The 19,113-nt window shown below is 45.7% G+C and overlaps 6 protein-coding genes across 6 annotated transcripts; 5 read left to right on the forward strand and 1 right to left on the reverse strand.

Moving 5' to 3' along the window:
• Positions 1 to 3,105: 3,105 nt before the first annotated feature.
• AKAW2_11256S (SWIRM domain-containing protein) lies at positions 3,106 to 4,287 on the forward strand (the record flags this gene model as incomplete). The annotated part of the gene is made up of 1 exon (XM_041683633.1): positions 3,106 to 4,287. One exon carries the CDS (start codon positions 3,106 to 3,108, stop codon positions 4,285 to 4,287), a length of 1,182 nt encoding a protein of 393 aa, XP_041537976.1.
• An 843-nt stretch (positions 4,288 to 5,130) lies between these two features.
• AKAW2_11257S (CDC50/LEM3 family protein) lies at positions 5,131 to 6,614 on the forward strand (the record flags this gene model as incomplete). Its single annotated transcript, XM_041683644.1, has 6 exons — positions 5,131 to 5,227; positions 5,294 to 5,330; positions 5,378 to 5,474; positions 5,529 to 6,243; positions 6,296 to 6,458; positions 6,515 to 6,614. 6 exons carry the CDS (start codon positions 5,131 to 5,133, stop codon positions 6,612 to 6,614), a joined length of 1,209 nt encoding a protein of 402 aa, XP_041537977.1.
• A 452-nt stretch (positions 6,615 to 7,066) lies between these two features.
• AKAW2_11258S (zinc metalloprotease) lies at positions 7,067 to 8,092 on the forward strand (the record flags this gene model as incomplete). The annotated part of the gene is made up of 2 exons (XM_041683655.1): positions 7,067 to 7,354; positions 7,421 to 8,092. The coding sequence occupies 2 exons, from the start codon at positions 7,067 to 7,069 to the stop codon at positions 8,090 to 8,092; spliced, it is 960 nt and encodes a 319-aa protein (XP_041537978.1).
• A 232-nt stretch (positions 8,093 to 8,324) lies between these two features.
• Positions 8,325 to 11,723, reverse strand: spt16 (chromatin-remodeling protein SPT16; the record flags this gene model as incomplete). Its single annotated transcript, XM_041683666.1, has 7 exons — positions 8,325 to 8,816; positions 8,866 to 9,464; positions 9,515 to 10,946; positions 10,995 to 11,147; positions 11,211 to 11,332; positions 11,400 to 11,484; positions 11,544 to 11,723. The coding sequence occupies 7 exons, from the start codon at positions 11,721 to 11,723 to the stop codon at positions 8,325 to 8,327; spliced, it is 3,063 nt and encodes a 1,020-aa protein (XP_041537979.1).
• A 668-nt stretch (positions 11,724 to 12,391) lies between these two features.
• On the forward strand, positions 12,392 to 13,813 carry AKAW2_11260S (putative mitochondrial carrier protein; the record flags this gene model as incomplete). The annotated part of the gene is made up of 4 exons (XM_041683678.1): positions 12,392 to 12,582; positions 12,648 to 12,654; positions 12,750 to 12,898; positions 12,955 to 13,813. The coding sequence occupies 4 exons, from the start codon at positions 12,392 to 12,394 to the stop codon at positions 13,811 to 13,813; spliced, it is 1,206 nt and encodes a 401-aa protein (XP_041537980.1).
• Positions 13,814 to 15,750: 1,937 nt separating this feature from the next.
• Positions 15,751 to 17,761, forward strand: AKAW2_11261S (putative MFS monosaccharide transporter; the record flags this gene model as incomplete). The annotated part of the gene is made up of 6 exons (XM_041683689.1): positions 15,751 to 15,809; positions 15,869 to 15,946; positions 16,000 to 16,288; positions 16,347 to 16,540; positions 16,601 to 17,313; positions 17,370 to 17,761. 6 exons carry the CDS (start codon positions 15,751 to 15,753, stop codon positions 17,759 to 17,761), a joined length of 1,725 nt encoding a protein of 574 aa, XP_041537981.1.
• Positions 17,762 to 19,113: the final 1,352 nt, after the last annotated feature.

The following is a 19,113-nucleotide window of genomic DNA, read 5'->3' on the forward strand; positions in this document are numbered from 1 at the left end:
TATATTAATAATATTCTGTCATTTAATAATATATTAATTTAGTTATTTATATTTATTCTGTTAGATTTATTAATAATAATTTTATTATTTTATTATTTATTATTTAGTTTCTTCCAACTTGCTTATAAGATTAGTGAGAAATTATAATTATATTATATTATTTATTATTCTTTTATTTTATTTTATTTTAATATATTTTATTAGCTGTATAGTCAGACTCTATCTTATAAATTATTTAGAAATATTATTCTTAATATTAGAAATTACTTCTTGATTCTAAAAGTATATTATTTATTAAATAAAAAAAATAATTACTATTGTAATAGGGTCTCAGAGCTTCCAAGATTTTATATATTATAATTAGTCAGCACGCAGCAACAAGGCCGGGTAGCTGAGTCCTCCAGTAGGGACCTGTCCCATAACAATAATATTAAATATACCTATAAAAAGTATAAATTATAATAAATCAGTATTTATATATATAAATAGATATCTGTAAAAATAAGATAATTTATTCTAATAAAAGATATAGAGGCCGCAGCCAGAGAAAAAATTATATTAATTATTAATCTAGTTAATTTTACAAGGACAAGATTACTTAACTATTATAAGTCTAAAAGACTCAATATGGTATAAATAGATAATAAATAATATAAATAACCATCTAATACCCCTCAAAGAGTCAAAAATATATATAAATATGAATAGTATCTGACTATAATACAGTATATATATTTTATCTGTAATTTTGGATACATTAACATAATTTATATAAGAAAGATTATATGTTATTCTTTATAATGTCTATTATCCATACATGAAGTTAGAACTAACTAGCTTCCGTATTAATTGAGATATAATAGATTCACAAAAGCATCTTTTATAAAGATAACCAGATGGGCCGCCCAACCGTGTGAGCTGTCCAACCGTTGATTATGTTATTAAGATTGTAAGCTTACCACTAAACCACTCGCGCTTGTTAATGACTGTTGTAGCCCACCTCCGGACATCCTTTTGCCAATATTAAGTAAGATAGATGGTTAGTTATATATAGGGGAAATGATGACTGGGGACTTACTCAGCTGAGTGGGCAACTTGTTTAGGTTGCCAAATTATCAGAATCAGTACGAGCGAAGCAAGCAGTTATAATTGTCTGTTGGTAATCCGTATATAGATTATTATATTAAACATATTCATTAGAGAGGTTCTGCACTATTATAATAATAATATTATAATAATAAGTTGCTAAAGGGGTTTAGCGCGGGCTTAAATAGGAAGGCGGTCTTTCACCTGACTAAGCAATGGATCCATATTTAGTATTCTCATTATAGTATTATTATAATGAGAATAGTAATGTAATGGGTTTAGCGCTGTTTGGAACAGGTTTAGCACTGTACTAGGAATCCAGCACCTAGAGGCCCCTACCTAGAGATCTTACGTAGGGACTCTACGTAGGCACTCAACGCGTTGAATTTATAAGCGATTTCTGCTCTCTGCCTCTGCCACTACCTCCATCTCTTCATCATTCAAGAGTAGTAATATAAACATCATTCCGGCTATTACGAATAGCTTCATCCTGTCCCTTTCGGGCAGGCGTTCCATGGTTGGGCCACGTAACTGCCTGCGGATGCCTGGAAGCAGTGGTTGATGTCCACTAAACAGCCAACACACCAAGAATTATTGAAATTGCCTTATTCCTAAAGAGTTGAATAGCTTCATTAGTAATAGAGTTGATGCTATTCCTAGTTAGGTTCTGCTGGCAGAATTTATTATTATAATATTATTATTATAATAGTGCAGAACCTCTCTATTGCCTGGTACTATACCTATGAAGGACAGATGACGACTGATTGTCCGGCTGTTGATCAGAGAACTGTAAGTACATACACCCCACTAGTTATTCATGCAAGGGTCAACGGAGCCACTGCATCATAACTCTCATCGACGGCTAAGTAAACCCCCTCCCCACCTTTTGTGTACAATACGCTGTCTAAGGTGGTCATGAATGATGCCCAGTCTGACTTGTCAGGCAACAATGGAATCTGTGGGGCCCAGTGTCAGCTACTGTATATTAGGCTGCGATGGAGCAACAGATGATCTGACTTTTGTTAAGTCCGTCCACAGTACGAAGATAGTCATAGTTTTCAGCCTAACATGCCGGAGAAAGCCTACCAAGTCACAAGAAAGTAGCCATTGGTGGGTACACCGCTAAACGGAATTGGTGCCCCTCAATGGATCCCAAACAGACAGCCAACAGCCTTTGCGCTCCACCCCCCTTTTTCTATTTATTACACAGTAATCAGTACTCGACCCCGCTTTCCCATGGCTGTTGTCGTCATGTGGTAGATCATTTACCAAACCCTCTCATCATATGGCTTTCCCATAACATCGTATCATTCGCTGTCAAAGCGCCAGGCCGTTCCTTCTGATTCATATTTGACTTGTAATTGCTCAAGCGCTAGGTCACCAGCCTCAACCTCTGATCTTGCTCCCAGCTATCCGGTGTTAGGCGTTTGGGATTAGACGCTGGCACGGTTCCCCTTTACTGCCACGCGCCAACCCCGCATGAACAATGTTGATGTATTTCATTACTGCTACTAGTAGTTCCCATCCGGCACATTGACTCATACGCCTGAGTGCCGGTTCTTACCCGTCGATAGGAACCAGCTCGCTGTCCTACAAGTCTTAATTGATTCTGTCTCCTCAAGGAACCCAAATTTTCGAGTAAACTTGGACACGCAATACGGAACACCAGGAGAAATAGATTGATTACTCATACTCAGTAACTCTAGCCTACTCGGCCATTGTGAGCCTTATCGCCGAGACCCAACCAATATCCATTTATTGCCACCAGACAAAGAGGCGGCCCTGACAAATCATTTGCACGTGTGTCTGCCAACATTATTGCCAAACATCTGTTCCATTGACTTCCATATCACCATCTCATCAGCGTACAAACGTTCTCTCGCCTTCAAACAGATGACTACCTGAAACTGACCTCAGAAGCAGATTTCCTGTTGTATTTATTCTCAGCTAGTCGTCCCACCACATATTCTGCTCACTTTTCCATTGTGAAGCAATCAAACCATCAGATTGTTTCAGGCGATGACCTCATTCACTGCTGCTTCTTTGACCAGTCGTGGTGATAAGGTCAATATGAGTCGTCTGCCGTCTGTTTCGAGTTTAATGTCCCCCCCAGAGACTAAGCCCCTCGAGAGCTTCAGTCCCACCACAATCTCACCGTATACAATGGCCCAGGATCCGCCGTATAACCATGAAGTGAGGCTTCCTCCCATGCCGAGTGATCACAAGCGAACACAGTCGGAAATGAACTTGCCATCGCCGCCAGTCACTCCCTATACTGGGAATAAGAAACGGCGATCGAATGGACCAGAACCGATTGATAAGGATGCCGTCGTCGGTTCCTCCAGGGACCCTGTTCTCTTTCCCCGCCACGAAGGCCTTACTGATATTGCCACTGATGAGCCGTTGTTTGGGTCCATGCTCCCCCCATCGGCGGAAGCGTTGGTTGACCAGCATATAAATTCTCACATGGCGAGATTTGAAAATAAACTTAACAAGCCGACGCGTGACGAATATCTTCTAGCTCTTTCATGCGTGCCGATTGTATCTGCCCAATTTAACCGGAACCCAGCAGCATGGGCTAGGGAAGAGCGGGAGACCTTAGAACGCCAGCTTTTGATGATGAATCGGTGTCGTCCACGTGCTATAGATGCGAAGCTGAAGAAGATCGCTCCGGCTCCCGCAAAGAGGGCAGTTGCTGCCCAGCCTCGTCTGCAACGGACACCAAGGGTAAAGCGGACGCCAAAGTCCACACCGAAGCAAAGGATCCTCGATACATTTGACTCACCCCCGTCGAGTGCCAAGCCGCCTCGCGCCATAGGCACAAACCGGGATGATACAGATTACAACTCCATTAAGGACTATTGCCCCTCAATAGAGACCCTTGGAGGCAACGCAAAGGCACTAAAGGCAGATTGGAAAGGCCAAGTGTTAGATCTCAGCCATGATCCGGATCGGCATTTGCTGAGCTCTGCAGAGCTCAACCTTGCTGCTACTTTAAGGCTTTCATGTGCGACCTACCTATGCAGCAAGCGTCGCATTTTCGAAGCCCGCGTGAAGGCTTTGAATGTTGGTAAGGAATTTCGGAAGACCGATGCTCAGCAGGCTTGCAAGATTGATGTCAATAAAGCAAGCAAGCTCTGGACGGCGTATGAGCGGGTTGGTTGGTTCGATCCCGAACATTTTCGACAGTATCGAAGATAATATGCTTGGAACTGTTGAACCCTGTGGATCCCGATGACCTGCCTTCCCCATTGATATACTGGTAATGATGCGTCAGAGACGTGGTCGCATGCCTGTACCATCATTAGTCCAATTGCATTTCTCAACTCACAACTTTCGCGCCCGTCAATTAGCCATCGGATATTGGTACGGTACTTACATTTGTCACTGAGCATAGCTGGATTCTCTGCAACAAGTGGCAAGGCTGCATACGGTGTTATATTGCTCTTTCTTTTCCCCATTTTCCTTTCGCTGCGTTAGGCCATCAAATACGGATGTTATTGATTCGATTCAACACTTGGCGTCTTCAGACAGCTTTCAATTACCCTTAGTTTTTTTTGTCTGGCGTTATTGTTTCTCAAGGGCTGGAACAATTGGCTGCGATAGGTTAGGTTTTGTTTCTCATGTCGTTCTCCCGATCATTATGCCGACGGCTTGCCATGGCGTCTAGTTTTCATTAGAGTGGTAGATTGTTTCTCGTTGCTCAATTGACATGTTTCCAACAATAAGTTTACACTGGGGTAGCATAGTCAATATTGTAACAGTAACAATTCATGCACTGCTTTTGAGCGGATCAAAATTTTCGGAGCGTCCGAGAACAAAAAGTAATGTTCATGACAATGTAACAGTATCCCCCAAGCGGATATCGGGATGTCAAAGCCCGCCAATTACGCAATCCCGTCGCCTGCTAAGCCTGCGCCACCATCATTCATCCTCACTCTCTATCCATCTTTATAATTACTCTCTCAAAATATCACTTCTTCTACTGCTTCTGCAACTGCTGTAGTAATTGCCCAGGACATTTAATGGAGGATTTGAACAACAATGTCCCATCCCGAAGCGACCCGTGCGGAGTCTTTGGACGAGCAAGAACATAGGGGGGGAGCTGACGATAAGAAGTCTAAGAACAGGAGACCAGCAAGTGAGACTTTTGACTCTTTGTGAATGAGATGGGCCATTCTTTACTAACTCTAGTTTATTACCACAGATACTGCGTTCAGACAGCAGCGCTTGAAAGCCTGGCAGTAAGTTAGTTTGATGGTATACTTTGCCCTCGTGCTGACGCATATAGACCAATATTGACCCCAAAGAGCGTACTGCCTCTTTTTTTTGTTATTGGTGTGATATTCGCCCCCATTGGTGGTCTCCTGCTATGGGCCAGCTCACAGGTATGTAATACCTACCATAGAGTTTCTTCTCAATAACCGACGAGCGATCATCAGGTACAAGAGATTGTCATAGACTATTCTGAATGTGCTGAGAAGGCGCCCACCTCCTATGCAGCCTCTATTTCAGACCAAGTTAAATCTTCCTTCAAATCATCAGGCGATAGTTCCATTCCAACGTGGCAAAGATTCAATGAGAGCGGAACTACAGTCTGTCGATTGATGTTTGAGATTCCGGATACCTTGGAGCCGCCTGTGCTTCTATATTATCGCTTAACGAACTTCTATCAGAACCATCGGAGATACGTTAAGTCCATGGACACAGATCAGTTGAAAGGAAAAGCAGTTGACAACAACACCATAAATGGTGGCTCTTGTGACCCCCTCAAACTTGACCCCTCAACTGGCAAAGCATATTATCCATGCGGCCTTATAGCCAATTCTCAATTCAACGATACCATCCGCAGCCCAAAGCTTATCAACAATGGTGTGACTGCTGAGACCTACAACATGACCAATAAAGGCATTGCTTGGGACAGTGACAAGCAGCTCATCAAGAAGACTCAGTATAATAAATGGCAGGTGGTTCCTCCGCCTAATTGGCACGATCGATACCCTAACGGTTATGTCGACGGTATACCTAATCTTCATGAAGACGAAGAGTTTATGGTATGGATGAGAACTGCTGCGCTGCCGGCTTTCAGTAAGCTATCCCGCAGAAACGACACAACGGCAATGACTGCAGGAATTTATCAGTTGGACATTGAAGACCGTAAGCTTCCAGATTCAACTTAACATCAAAGTCAACGCTAAAACGCGCACAGGCTTCCCTGTCACCGAGTACGGAGGTACTAAATCGATACTCATATCAACGCGGACTGTGATGGGCGGGCAAAACCCATTCATGGGTATTGCCTACGTCGTTGTAGGTGGACTATGCATTGTTCTTGGGGCATTATTTACCATTGCACATCTTGTTCGGCCGAGGTAAGGAGATTTGGTGAACTTAACGTGTTTTGTCCGTGCCTAGGCTGATTTATTAGGAAACTTGGCGATCACACTTACTTGACCTGGAACAATGAGCAGGAGAGCTCGGCTGTGGCAACCGGGCGGGATGGCAGATTTGGTTCTCATGCTACTTAAGAAGCATACTTTCATTTTCCCCTTATTGTTCATCGATGTTGGTTCTGCTCATGCTCTTCTTGGTCTACGGACCTAACTTACAGTGTGAATCTTTACTAGGCGTTTGTAGGTGGCGTTCCTAAACAGGATCTGATACCCACAGGTATTTCCCGTGGGCCTATGTTTTATGATAGTTTCGACACATCTGTCTATCTAGGAAAAATAAACCGCACCTGCTAGTCGCTGTGCCCTTCCTGTTGGCGCGATCTGGGAGAGTGTCAATCTTCTCGGCGAAACGCGTGTATCCCTTCTGTGGGACATTTCCCTGGCATGCAGCATTCCTGACACGGGGGATTGTTTGGGATCTTTACAGATTCCACGTAGCGGTTGGCAATGAGGCTTATGATCTTATATCTCTCACCTCGTCTCTTGTCTTCGGTGCAATAGAAAACCTTCACTGCCCTATACACAATATGACATTGTTACTCAACTTACACGCGCTCTTTACCGCCATTGTTTTTGCCAATCTTTCAACCAGATGCAGCGCACTGCTCTCTGGACGTGACTTTTGCTCCACACCGGCGCCCGATGAGTCACTCCGAGCAGAGCACAGGAGATTGTATGATCTACAGGCCCAACGTGGCAGCACCGCTGAGGAAAGCCGGGAGGTGGTGTCTATGATTGAAATCGAGACATGGTTTCATATCGTAAGCAGCAATGAAGCATCCAACGCAGTATCAGACGACATGATCACCAGTCAGGTCCGTCACCGTTGATTTGTTGGCTTATGCCTGCGCAATATCCTGTTTTGGACTAACAACTCCTAGCTTTCCTATCTTCAGAAGGCATATGAAAGTGCGACTATCAGCTATCGGTTGGAGGGCATTACTCGTCATATAAATGACTCTTGGGCGCGAAATGATGACGAATTGGGGATGAAGAATGCCCTACGAAGGGGCATTTATAGCACTTTGAATGTCTATTTCCAAACAGATCTTCAGGCGTCTTCCGACGACACTTCTCGGGGCTTCCCCTATAACGGCAATCGACGAACAGATGTATCGGGTCAATCATCAACAACTGTCCTTGGCTTCTGTACGTTGCCTGATCCGAGCGTGAATTCCAGCAGCCCACGTTCTAGTTACATCAAGGATGGTTGTAACGTGTTAGCCGATACCATGCCGGGTGGTAGTTTAGCGCAGTACAACCAGGGCGGCACAGCGGTTCATGAGGTTGGCCATTGGAATGGGCTGCTGCACACGTTCGAAGGTGAATCGTGCTCCCCTGATAATGAAGGAGATTACATTGATGACACCCCTGAGCAATCGGAGCCTACGAGCGGATGCCCCGCCGAGAAGGATTCATGCCCAGATCTTCCTGGCCTTGATGCAATCCATAATTTTATGGACTATTCATCTGATGACTGTTATGAGAGTTTTACTCCAGATCAAGCTGAGAGGATGAGGAGCATGTGGTCCGCTATGCGGGAAGGGAAGTGACGGAGGACGCATGCAGGGGTATATATAATTTGCACATATACCAGCTATAGATAGAAAAGAATGGCAGCACGAATATTAATGTCTCATTCCTGGCCCCTCGAGTTCCTTGGGAACTGACGATTACAATTTATGAACATCTCGTACAATTCAAGTATTAAATAGCGATTGATGCAAATTGAAGGCCACTTGTTCGAAATTCACAGCTGGCTGTCATGTAGTATGCGGGAACAGATCATCGCTTGCGCTTTTTCCCACGATCTTCATCATCCAGACCACTTTCCCTGTCCTTTTTCTTTGCCTTCGTTTCGAGTTCGTCCCAGTCTTCACCACTCTCTTCGTCGGCACTGAAGTCATCGCTAGCCTCGGCACTGGCATCATCGTCGAATTCACTGTCGTCTTCTGAACTCTCGTCGGCGGCCGCCAGCTCTGATTCAGAAAGCTCAAACGCGGACTCCTCGTCTTCGTCTGATCCGCCCTCTGAATCCGACTCTGCGGCCAAGAATGACCAGCCCCCATCGGCGAAGAAACCGTATGGGTCACTTACGACTGTCTTCATGATTGTTGTCCAGTTCAAGTTCAGTGGACCCTCTGTGAAAGCTATATCAACAGAATCTAGCCAGTCTTTGACACCCTCTAGCGATTCGACAGGGATTGTATTGATATGAACAGGGGCCCTGTGGAAATCCTTGAAAACAAAAACCAGGTCAAAGTTTTTGAGTCCAAACTGGTGACATTAGCAGCAGTAAAATACCAGTGGTAAAATTCGCACTTACCTGTACTCTCTCTAAATGAGCAATCTCTACCTCATTCAGAGTAATCACCAGGAAGGGCGGCTCTGTCAATTGGACAAGAGCATCTGTTGTGGGTTGGATCAAAACATTAGAGCGGTTTGGTACGCCAGTGAAACCAATTTCTCTGAAAGGGATGTCAACATCCACGCTTTCGTCTTTTCCGGCATCTGCAATCTTTTCGGCGAAAGCCTTGAACTCCCGATCCAGAGCGGCTCTCCGCCGTCTCTCTTCCTGTTCAGCTTCGAACTCCTCTTCATCCCCATAACGATGCTTGCGCCTACGATTGCCGGTTTCATCAAACTGCATTTCGGTTGCCTCCCGGTAGAACTGCACATCTCTAGTCTTCCTTTTCCCTATCATAATAGGTGTTTTCAGATGAACATGTATCAGAACGATCAATTCGTGAGCGCAAGGTTGGAAAAACAGGTGCTTCACGTTGCTGAACAGGACATCTACATGTTCATTTCGGAAAGGTGACATGTAACGAAGACCGTTCTGATGGATCTCAACTTCCCCTGGAACGCGTTTACCATCCAGAGGAGGCCGAAGGTATACATCAGGCAGTTTTACAGGACGACGATCTAATCTAGTCAGTCCCCGTGCATTCAGATGGTTGAGTAGCAATACTTACTCCTGATTTCAACCAACTTGTCTTGTTCTACCACATCTTCCATTTCCTTCTTCTCTTGTTCCCGCCGCAGAGCATTCTTTCGAAGTTCTGTGATGTCTTGAGCGATCTGGGCCAGTCGGTCGTTGTCCTTGGACCGGAGTGTCAAATTGCGCAGAAAATGGGCGGAGAGGTCTTCGAAAGGCTGATCATCCTTTCGGCCCACGCCTTGACCCGGTGAAAGGAAATTGATTCGGAGATACGCATACTCTCCCTCGTCACTCTTGCTAGCATTCTTGATCGTGTTAATATGGAAGGGTACTGGCCGACCCATAATTGGCACAATAACCGTGGAAGCCTTCTGATCTACATAAACGGTTAGGTCTTTCACCCTCGTTGGGAGCTGATTGTCTCTCTTGTAAGACTCGAATCTCTTGAACTTTTTCTGTGTGACTCCGTTATCATCGCCAGTCGTACCGGCAAATCTGTCCAGACCTTCCTTGGTCTTTTTGCCAGCCAACTCCTTTTGATGCTCACGTCGCCGTGCTTCGGCACCTTCATTAATCTGAGTGGGTCTTTCAGCACGAAGCTTCGTTCTCGTAACATTCCTATTGGCAACAGAGCTTGATTTCGCCTCCTTCTTCTCCTTTACTGGTCTCTGTGGCTCTTCTTCATCCCCAAAGTAGAACGATACAGAGTCCATGTCAACACCAGCATCTTTCGTAAACACCAGAGGCCCGGTTTCTCCGACGCGAACAGTGTCTGTAATGATCATCGAATAAACGGTTCTATTCTTGTCTTTGATGCTCGCGTCTTCAACGTCAGTCAGACCAACTGTGACAGCGAATGTCATTCCGCTCTTCAAAACCTTATCGTTCTTTCCGTTAAGAACCATATTAGCGTCTCGAAGCTCAATTCCTATGCCAGCGCCGACGGTTTTCAGGAAATGAGATTCAAGCTCAGGCTTCTTTGTCCGAACCATATTCATCGCCTTGCTGTATAGGTCCTTAGCCACGGCCCCGTCACGGACGTCTTTCAAAATCGCTTCGCGGACGTTTAGTAGAAAGGCGTAATTTGCCTCCTGAGTTTTCGTCGGGTCAACTAGGTAGGTGCGTGCAATCATCGAACTGTAGGTCTTGTAACGAATGCCGAAGCCAGCAATTATTATCCCCGGCTGCAAATTGTTGTTGTCGGATATCGCAGTCAGCTTGAGATCATATTTCCCTCCACTTTGGATCACTGGTCCATATGCCCAATCGATTTGTTGGGGGTCAAATTCGGCCGGCAATTTCGCTAACTTGTTGAAGAATTTTGCGTCGTCTATTTTCGCATCGATCCGCATTGAAAGAGCTTTGTGGCTCATCTGCTTCTCTTCATCAAGTAGGCGGGACATTTCATCCACGAAGTACTCAGACATCAGACCACTGCATGCCCGCGATGCATTACGTATAGATACCTTTGTCGTGTCAGCCAGTCACACCTCCGAAGACATGTAAAAACTTACTAATTCATCAGTATCCTTGACAGAGAGAGTAGCTGAAAGAGCGGGCGAAATATCAACTTCCTCGACTTCATTTGACAATGTTGCATAAGCCTTCTTCCAATCTTCTGCGAAAGGACCTGCGGTTGTGTCTTTCGGCAATACGCCAACTTTTTTCTTATCATTTCAGGGCAGTCAGTTCCATCCAAGATTGCTAACGCTGAGGACAGTAGGACTCACACCAGCATTTTTGATAACGTCAATGCACTTTTCGAAAGATTTCATCTTCTCATCTGGAGTCTTGGATGTCACTAATATCTCCACCGGAATCTTGCCACCTTTCAAGGGTTCAAGGTGCTTGGCTGCAAACAAAATGTGCCTGTCAGTAATCGAGGCCATGCTAAATTCATATCTTATGAAAGAACTCACCTTTCTTCGCGGTAGTCACCACATACACCATCTCCGTCGTAAAAACAAGAAGCGTAGCGGGAAATTCATAGCCAAGGAGCCAGAACTATTTATGATGGCAGGTGAGCCGACAAGAATAGGATTAAGGGGTAATGAAAGACATACGTGCATTGCGTTGTTCTTCTGAAAGCTGTTCGCTTCGTCGGTTTTGCCCATTAGGATCACAATCGACGACACACCACCGAAATTGGCATGACTAGATCGTTTGTCGGCTTTCCATGCATTATAGAAGCTTGATAATCTATTGAAGAAAGTAGATTTGTCTATCACAATCTCTTCGGCCATGATGTGAGTGTATCAATCGGTGCAGCCTGCCAGCTTGGCGTAAACACTTCAGCTTGTGCAGAAAGTCCCCGTAGGAACCTTAGAAGGTAGGGTGAGATTTAGTGGAGGTCAGTGAGCGAAGTTTCGTATTGAGAAATTCAATGTACCAGATTTGCGGAAGGTAAAGAAAGAGATATACTAGAGGATATCTTCACTTGAGCAATGGAAGAAAGTAGATTGAGACTCATCGACTAGCTCTTACTTCTGTAGAAGAGACTAAGATAGGGTAGCGCAAACGCGAAACCTCCGAAGGCGCGTTCGCTCAAGTGTTCCTGACAAATCAGCGGTGTTTGAGTTGTTTGCTCATTGGTACCCTTCCATGCTTAGTACCTCTCCACCTCAAGGCTAAATATTTCATCTCGGACATTGACTTCTTAAGTATCTCGTGGGCTATTCACTTCTAGCTCCTCATATGAAGCTGCCACTCTATTTAGTCATCAACAGTTTTCATCATAGCTATCCTCACCTTACGAGTTAGCCCTCATTCAGTGTATGATGTGCCTCTAGTTAGGACATCTTTCATGGAATCTTGCAGCGCGGGCTGGCAATGTCATTGGAATAAGCGCTATGCTTATATTTGTATATCACCGATAAACTGTCACCTCTAATGCTTTCTCACACGCCTCAGCATGGCCACTACTCAGACATTACCCGCATTTGATCATACCTCGAGCTTGGACTCGGGGAATCCGTCACGCAGAAAATCGCGACAGAATGCAGCTACTGGTGCCTCTGCTGCGGGGGTGCGGGCTCTTAGTGCACAATTGGTTGCATTCTACTTCAGAGCACCTATTAAGGCATTTTTTCGCACCCGAGTTGAGTATGATACTAGACGTCTCATAAGTATTGTCCCTTCAGTCACTGACAGCCCATGCTCTTGTTCAGTTATATGGTATGCGGTTGCATTGTTCCTTCGCCGGCCCGGTTGCACTGATCTCTGGAGTCCATGTCAACTGATATATATGGCTCTTCCTGTTATTTCGCTAGGCCTTCGCTAGAGCTGTCAATCCTCATTCTGCGAAAACCGGTTGGTCTCTGCATACAACTACTCCGGGGTTACTTGTCCATGCCGTTCGCACATATGGGTGGCGCTTCATCCCTAATCAAGTTATGCCACCTCTCCTAGCCAATGCTGGGTTGGTTTACCTAGTCTCAAATTTAATTGCCTGGGTTGTCTAACTGTTATAGATAGAATTGGAGCCGTCCTTTACACGTCATATTTACAAGTCCTTGGCGCTTTGTACGAACCTGCGTCCCAAGGCATCAAACGCGTATATCCACCTGCTCCCCCTTCAAACACATTTGCAGCTGGGTTTATAGCGGGTACAATTCAGTCAGTAGTAGCCGCTCCTCTGGATGCGCTTCAGGTCCGTCTCCGAGCGAGTGACTTGCTTGAGGGCCCATACAAGAGCATGTGGCATTATGGCCGCCATAAACTCAATCAAATTGGAGTTCGTGGTATATTCGCAGGGTGGGGTTTATCCTTTACTCGCGACGCTTTTGGTTATGCAGTATTTTTCTCTTTCTTCGAGTTCGTGAAGTCGCAGGCCTACTATTCATTTCTGACCTGGTACTACGGCTCACGGCGGACTCATTACGCGGAACAGTTACACCACATCCAATCGAGTGACCGCGGCGTACCGCTCATAAGACCACATTATGCTCTGGAGCCATGTTTCTTGATGGCTGCAGGTGTTGCAGCTTCAGTTGCTCAACAGAGTATACAGCACCCGCTAAGTGCTATTCAAAGTCTCCATGTTGCTCGCCTGGAATACATTGACCATCAAGCGAGTCTTCATCCTTCAAGACGGGAAATGCTACGCCTGTATTACTCTGCATACCAAGAAACCTTGAAGAGATGCAGGAGAAAGGCATCCAGAGCAGGTGGCTGGCGTCGTTGGCTGTTCCGTGGGTTTGCAAGGGACGCCATCCGTCAAGTACCTAGCACTAGTGCAGGCTTGGTGATATTCGAGCTGGTGCGTCGTAAGTACGCTAATATGGCAGACGCTGTATATATCCAGAAAGATGGCTATGACATTCTTTTGACATGATAAATATGCTTGTTTAATCATTGCGCTTCCCCCAGGGGGAAGAAAAAGCCATTGGCTATCGAGAAACGATGTGTAGTGTGTTCGGTATAACCGCTAAGTTGATTTCGGATAGAAACTGTCAAGATGATAAGAGTTCGTTGTCGCTCGTGGTCCATGAAAGCTAGGTATACATAGTAACGACGAGTAGCAAAGGGGCTACCCGTGCTATGATTACTATCTACTAGAATCAAAACAGGCGATAAACAACAATGTTTCTAACAAACAATGTCCTACGGACGAATCATCATTATCTGCTAATACATACAAGGAGTCTGTCTACTTGTGTGCTCCAGACGATAGCCGCAATGACCAGCCAGCTTTGCGTCACTCCTTTGAAGCATTTCGTTGTATCACGAGTAATTAGCCGAGACACCACAAGGCTACAATTACAGGTCTATATATAGGAGTGTATAATACAGAGATCAACGATACGATACTGATTCCTGGGTCTATATGGGCTCTTTTCACATAATCTAGGCTCTAAGGGGATCCACCCAAAGATATGCCTTGCATGACAGTATCATTGAAACAATACCACCAAATGAGATGTTATAGATAGTCAGAATTGAATAGCGACCCTTGTAGGTGAGAATCATGAAATACCGCGCCTCATATTAAGTCATCTTGATCTTCGTAAATATCATTAGGCACGTACTGGAAGGGTACCCTCGTTGATCGCACCGCCACAGATGGAATCGCTGATGGGCACTGCCGGTAACATGGTTGTTGGTACACTAAAGTACTACGTATGTAGTCTAGTTTACTGGGCACAATCTCGTACCCACTTAGCGTCAGTGTTTGCGGGGTCTCCGACAACCCCATCAAGGTACGTAACGGTAGTCACATCGATGGCTTGACAGCTGCCTCCCTAAATCATGGCTTAGTCCCCCTGGGAAACCCAGCAAGCAACCTTGGGACGGATTTATGTACACAAGCCAAAGGTTACCTCTGGACTGATTGTCAAACATATGCTATTTAGCCTTAGCTCATCTTGCTTTCCTTTCTCCCCTCTTAAGTTTTTCACCTGATCATTTTTAGGCCGTTGGACCTCCGGGCACCGTCATCCTGCGCTGTTGATCTGCCAAGTATTGCCTGTCTCGTGAGCAAACCCCCCAAAGGATTGTCATCACCGCTTTCTACACCCTTTCGGTATCCTTGTGAACAGTTGGTTCACCTCACTCGCTTGTCTCCGCTTTGGCGCGTGGTCTTCCATCCTATTGCAGCGATTACTCTGCACCGCTGTCCTTCTGATCCATCCCTTCCAAATAGACTAGCAGTTGTCTTTACATGCCGCTTTGATGAAAACTCACAATTCGGATTGTTGCGGAGCGTTACGAAAATTACCAGCTCTCCCTGATTTTTACTCGCAGCGATCTTATATTCTGGTCGCGTGAAAGAGTGGTGACAGAAAGAAAAAAGCTAATATTCAACCAAGAAAGGGGGGCTGTAAATCCCAGCCCATTACAACCGCCAACATTCCTCTCACAACGACCCCGACCCATACTTCTTCTGGCATACCCTTGCAAAATCTTCCTTCAAGTTCAAGGTCCTCTGTCCCTCAACCCGCTACGGTAGTAGAACCTGCTAGTGGGAGGAGCAGTCGACGCTCTTCCTCTATAGCGACTCACTCCACTGGGTCTGAGCATTTTACCTGGACTGACAGTGGGGATCTGACGGAACAGCTTGCTAATGCCGAAGATTATCTTCGGATCCCACTCAGAAGCTCTGAAGATCGTGAAAGCTCTGGTCGGGTGGAATCCAGTGTACGGACCGAGAAACAGAATCGTGTCCATTACCCCAGCCAGCTTGTTATCGGCGAAGACGACTTTGAGAAGATTGAAATACCCTGCCCTCCACCCCGGAAGATTCCTCGGGCAGAGCGCCTCTTAGCTGTCATAATGTCACCCAATAATCGACAAAGCGCACACTTGCATGGCTTGGTTGGGAAGCCATTACTGTAAGAGGGTTTCGTCATCGACAAATGTTACCTACTAGCTCTGCTGACCAGCTATGTAGGTACTTTACGAGTGTTTTCGTATCCTTGGGCGTCTTCCTTTTTGGCTATGACCAAGGTGTTATGTCTGGGATCATAACGTCCGTCTTCTCTTTCTTCAACGGAATGGAGGGCTTTGCTGACACACGACCAGAGGCTGGTATTTCAAGGATTACTTCAATCAACCCTCGCGAGCTGCAATAGGTACGGTGGTTGCGATCCTCGAAGTAGGGGCTTTCATATCTTCTCTACTTGTCGGTCGACTCGGCGACTTAATCGGACGCCGCAAAACGATCTTGTATGGATCCATAGTATTCTTTATTGGCGGTGCATTGCAGGCCTTTGCTACCGGGTTGCCTATGATGATGGCCGGTCGAATCGTCGCAGGTTTGGGCGTTGGGGCCTTATCGACAATTGTACCTGTCTACCAGTCTGAGATATCGGTATTCACGATCACCCTTGTTGCATATTGCTTCGGTTGTTTTGCTAATGTTCTCTAAGCCTCCCCACAACCGAGGGAAACTGGCATGTATCGAGTTTACAGGGAACATCTCCGGATACGCAGCCAGCGTCTGGGTGGATTATTTCTGTAGCTTTATAGAAAGTAACTACTCGTGGCGCCTACCATTATTGTTCCAGTGCGTCATGGGTGCTCTTCTTGGTGTGGGTAGCCTCATCATTTGCGAGTCTCCAAGGTGAGTCCATGCGTGATGCAGGAGAAAACTTAGCTTTTCACCATGCTAACGCAAGACTAGGTGGCTGTTGGACAATGACCACGATGAAGAGGGTATGGTTGTCATTGCAAATCTATATGGAAGTGGAGACTTGCACAGTGACAAAGCCAGACAAGAGTATAGAGAGATCAAGATGAATGTTCTTCTGCAAAGGCAAGAAGGCGAAAGATCTTACGCTGATATGTTCAGGCGTTACTACAAAAGGGTCTTGATAGCGATGTCGGCACAGGCCTTAGCTCAGCTCAACGGTATTAACGTCATCTCGTATTACGCCCCGCTTGTATTCGAATCAGCAGGTTGGGCTGGCCGTGACGCTATCCTAATGACTGGGATCAACGCAATCTCGTATCTGGCCTCTACAGTACCTCCATGGTATCTGGTGGATCGCTGGGGCAGGCGCCCCATCCTTCTTTCTGGAGCGGTGGCAATGATTGTTTCACTCTCCCTGATTTCCTATTTCATATATATCGACGTCGTGGCAACACCTACTCTCACTGTCATCTTTGTCATGATCTACAATGCTGCTTTTGGTGCATCATGGGGACCCATACCATGGCTCTACCCACCGGAAATTCTCCCATTGAGCATTCGTGCAAAAGGCGCAAGTCTTAGTACAGCCACTAATTGGGCTTTTAATTGGCTTGTCGGAGAGGTCACGCCTGTTTTACAAGCTGCTATCAAGTGGCGCTTGTACCTGGTGCATGCGTTTTTCTGTGCCTGCAGCTTTGTCCTGGGTAAGCGCCATGTCAATTTTCCCATAATTAACCAAAAGTCTAATACATTACAACAGTTTACTTTTTATATCCGGAAACGAGTGGTGTCCGCTTGGAAGACATGAATCTGCTGTTTGGGGATGCAACTACTGCCATGCCAACACCAGCAACTCAGGGAGAACGTGGCTCTCTCATGAGTGCAGGCTCTCCTGTACCTTCGCTTGACATCAGACGCCAGTATGGCCGTCTGGGGGCAGACAGCGCCATTCCTGGCTTGGACATTGACCCACCGAATGTAAGTTCTAGTACCGGCAGCAAGCCTGGCAGGACAGGCTTCCGGGAAGACACTAGTAGTCGACCAGAGGGCTTTGGAGGCTGGATTTCGAATATGATTACCCGACACAAAGGATCGGAATCAACAGGACAGGCCGGTCAGTATAGACGTCTTGGGCAGGAGGAGAATGAGTAGGGCCACCGCGTATGGTCCAGTCTCATGTAACAGATACAGACATATAAACATCCTGTTGCTGTACCTACCTCTTTCACTCTTGTTTTCTCTTTTCATCCTTATGTACACCGACTTAACTGTATTCTTTTCCTTTTCTCGTGGACTGATACTAGGATATTCTCGACCCTGGTCTCGCATATGCTGATCTTGTCGAGGCTCTATTTATTTACTGCACCGTTTTTTTCTGACATCATCTATATGTATGCATGTAAATATATACCGAGACGTATACCACGCCCCAGAATAGGTTCTAAAACATGACAGTTTGTGAAATGTTTGAAGCGTGAGGCACATATCGCGCCATCTGCTACTCCGTGACTTCAGAAATGAGAACCCGCGTGCAACTATCATCTCGAAGACCCAGTATTATCACGGGCCTTTCAGGCTCAGAGGTAGTTCTCTGACTTGCATAATATGCTACCACAAGCCATCGATGTGGAAGGGTGGTAATAAACGATTAGAGAAAACTGGTCCCCTTGCATATTATAGTACCAACGAGATTTTCGGGGGGGAAAAAAAAAAAAAAAAAAGAAAAAAAAACATCATTTCGTACGTTTTATGCAGACCTAGATACATGAGAAGCTTGGGGAGCTTACCATGGCACGCACTTGTGTCCCTATGTCAATTGAAGCACCCTGCCTCTCATAGTGCTAGCGTAGACGTTATTCGTCTAGGTTCGGGTTTACGACCCTCGTTGCGTACACACAGCCAGCGCAGATTCATTCATTATCAATCTATACCCCGAACCATCTACGAATTGTCCGTGGCTCCTTATGCCCTGAAGCTAATCACCAGGCAGATCACACCGCCTTCCTCCTCCCTGAATAGAGGTGGAGAACCTTTACACTCGAACATGGAATGTCTAACCAACAGCCGGTGAGGTAGGATACGCTGACTCAACCAAAATGTTCCCATTCATAATTTGTGCGTTGCATAATCGCATTCAATTCGACAGATTGGCTTTCGTCTCCGTGAACTTTCGCAAAATACCGTAAAAGGCAAACTTCATCGACTCCATGGTACCTGGCTGATAAGTACTTTTCGTTAATAGACTGTCAGATGCCTGTTCTACTGGTGATACTCAGTCCAGTTTGAATTGAAGGAGAGCAGCAAAAGCTGGAATCGCCAACCTACGGCAATCTCCGTTTTTGCATCGCATTTCTTCAGAATCTTTAATCCGCGACAGTGAGGCACGACGGTGATGAATCATGACAGTAATCAAGCCCGGCTAGACAAGTATGGGGAAAATTGGAGAACCAGTTGAACAGCAAAGCCACTTCGAAGCATCTGGGACCCGATTTTTGTCCAAGGAT

This window comes from Aspergillus luchuensis, chromosome 1 (assembly GCF_016861625.1).
Source record: "Aspergillus luchuensis IFO 4308 DNA, chromosome 1, nearly complete sequence".
NCBI classification, from domain to species: Eukaryota; Fungi; Ascomycota; class Eurotiomycetes; order Eurotiales; family Aspergillaceae; genus Aspergillus; species Aspergillus luchuensis.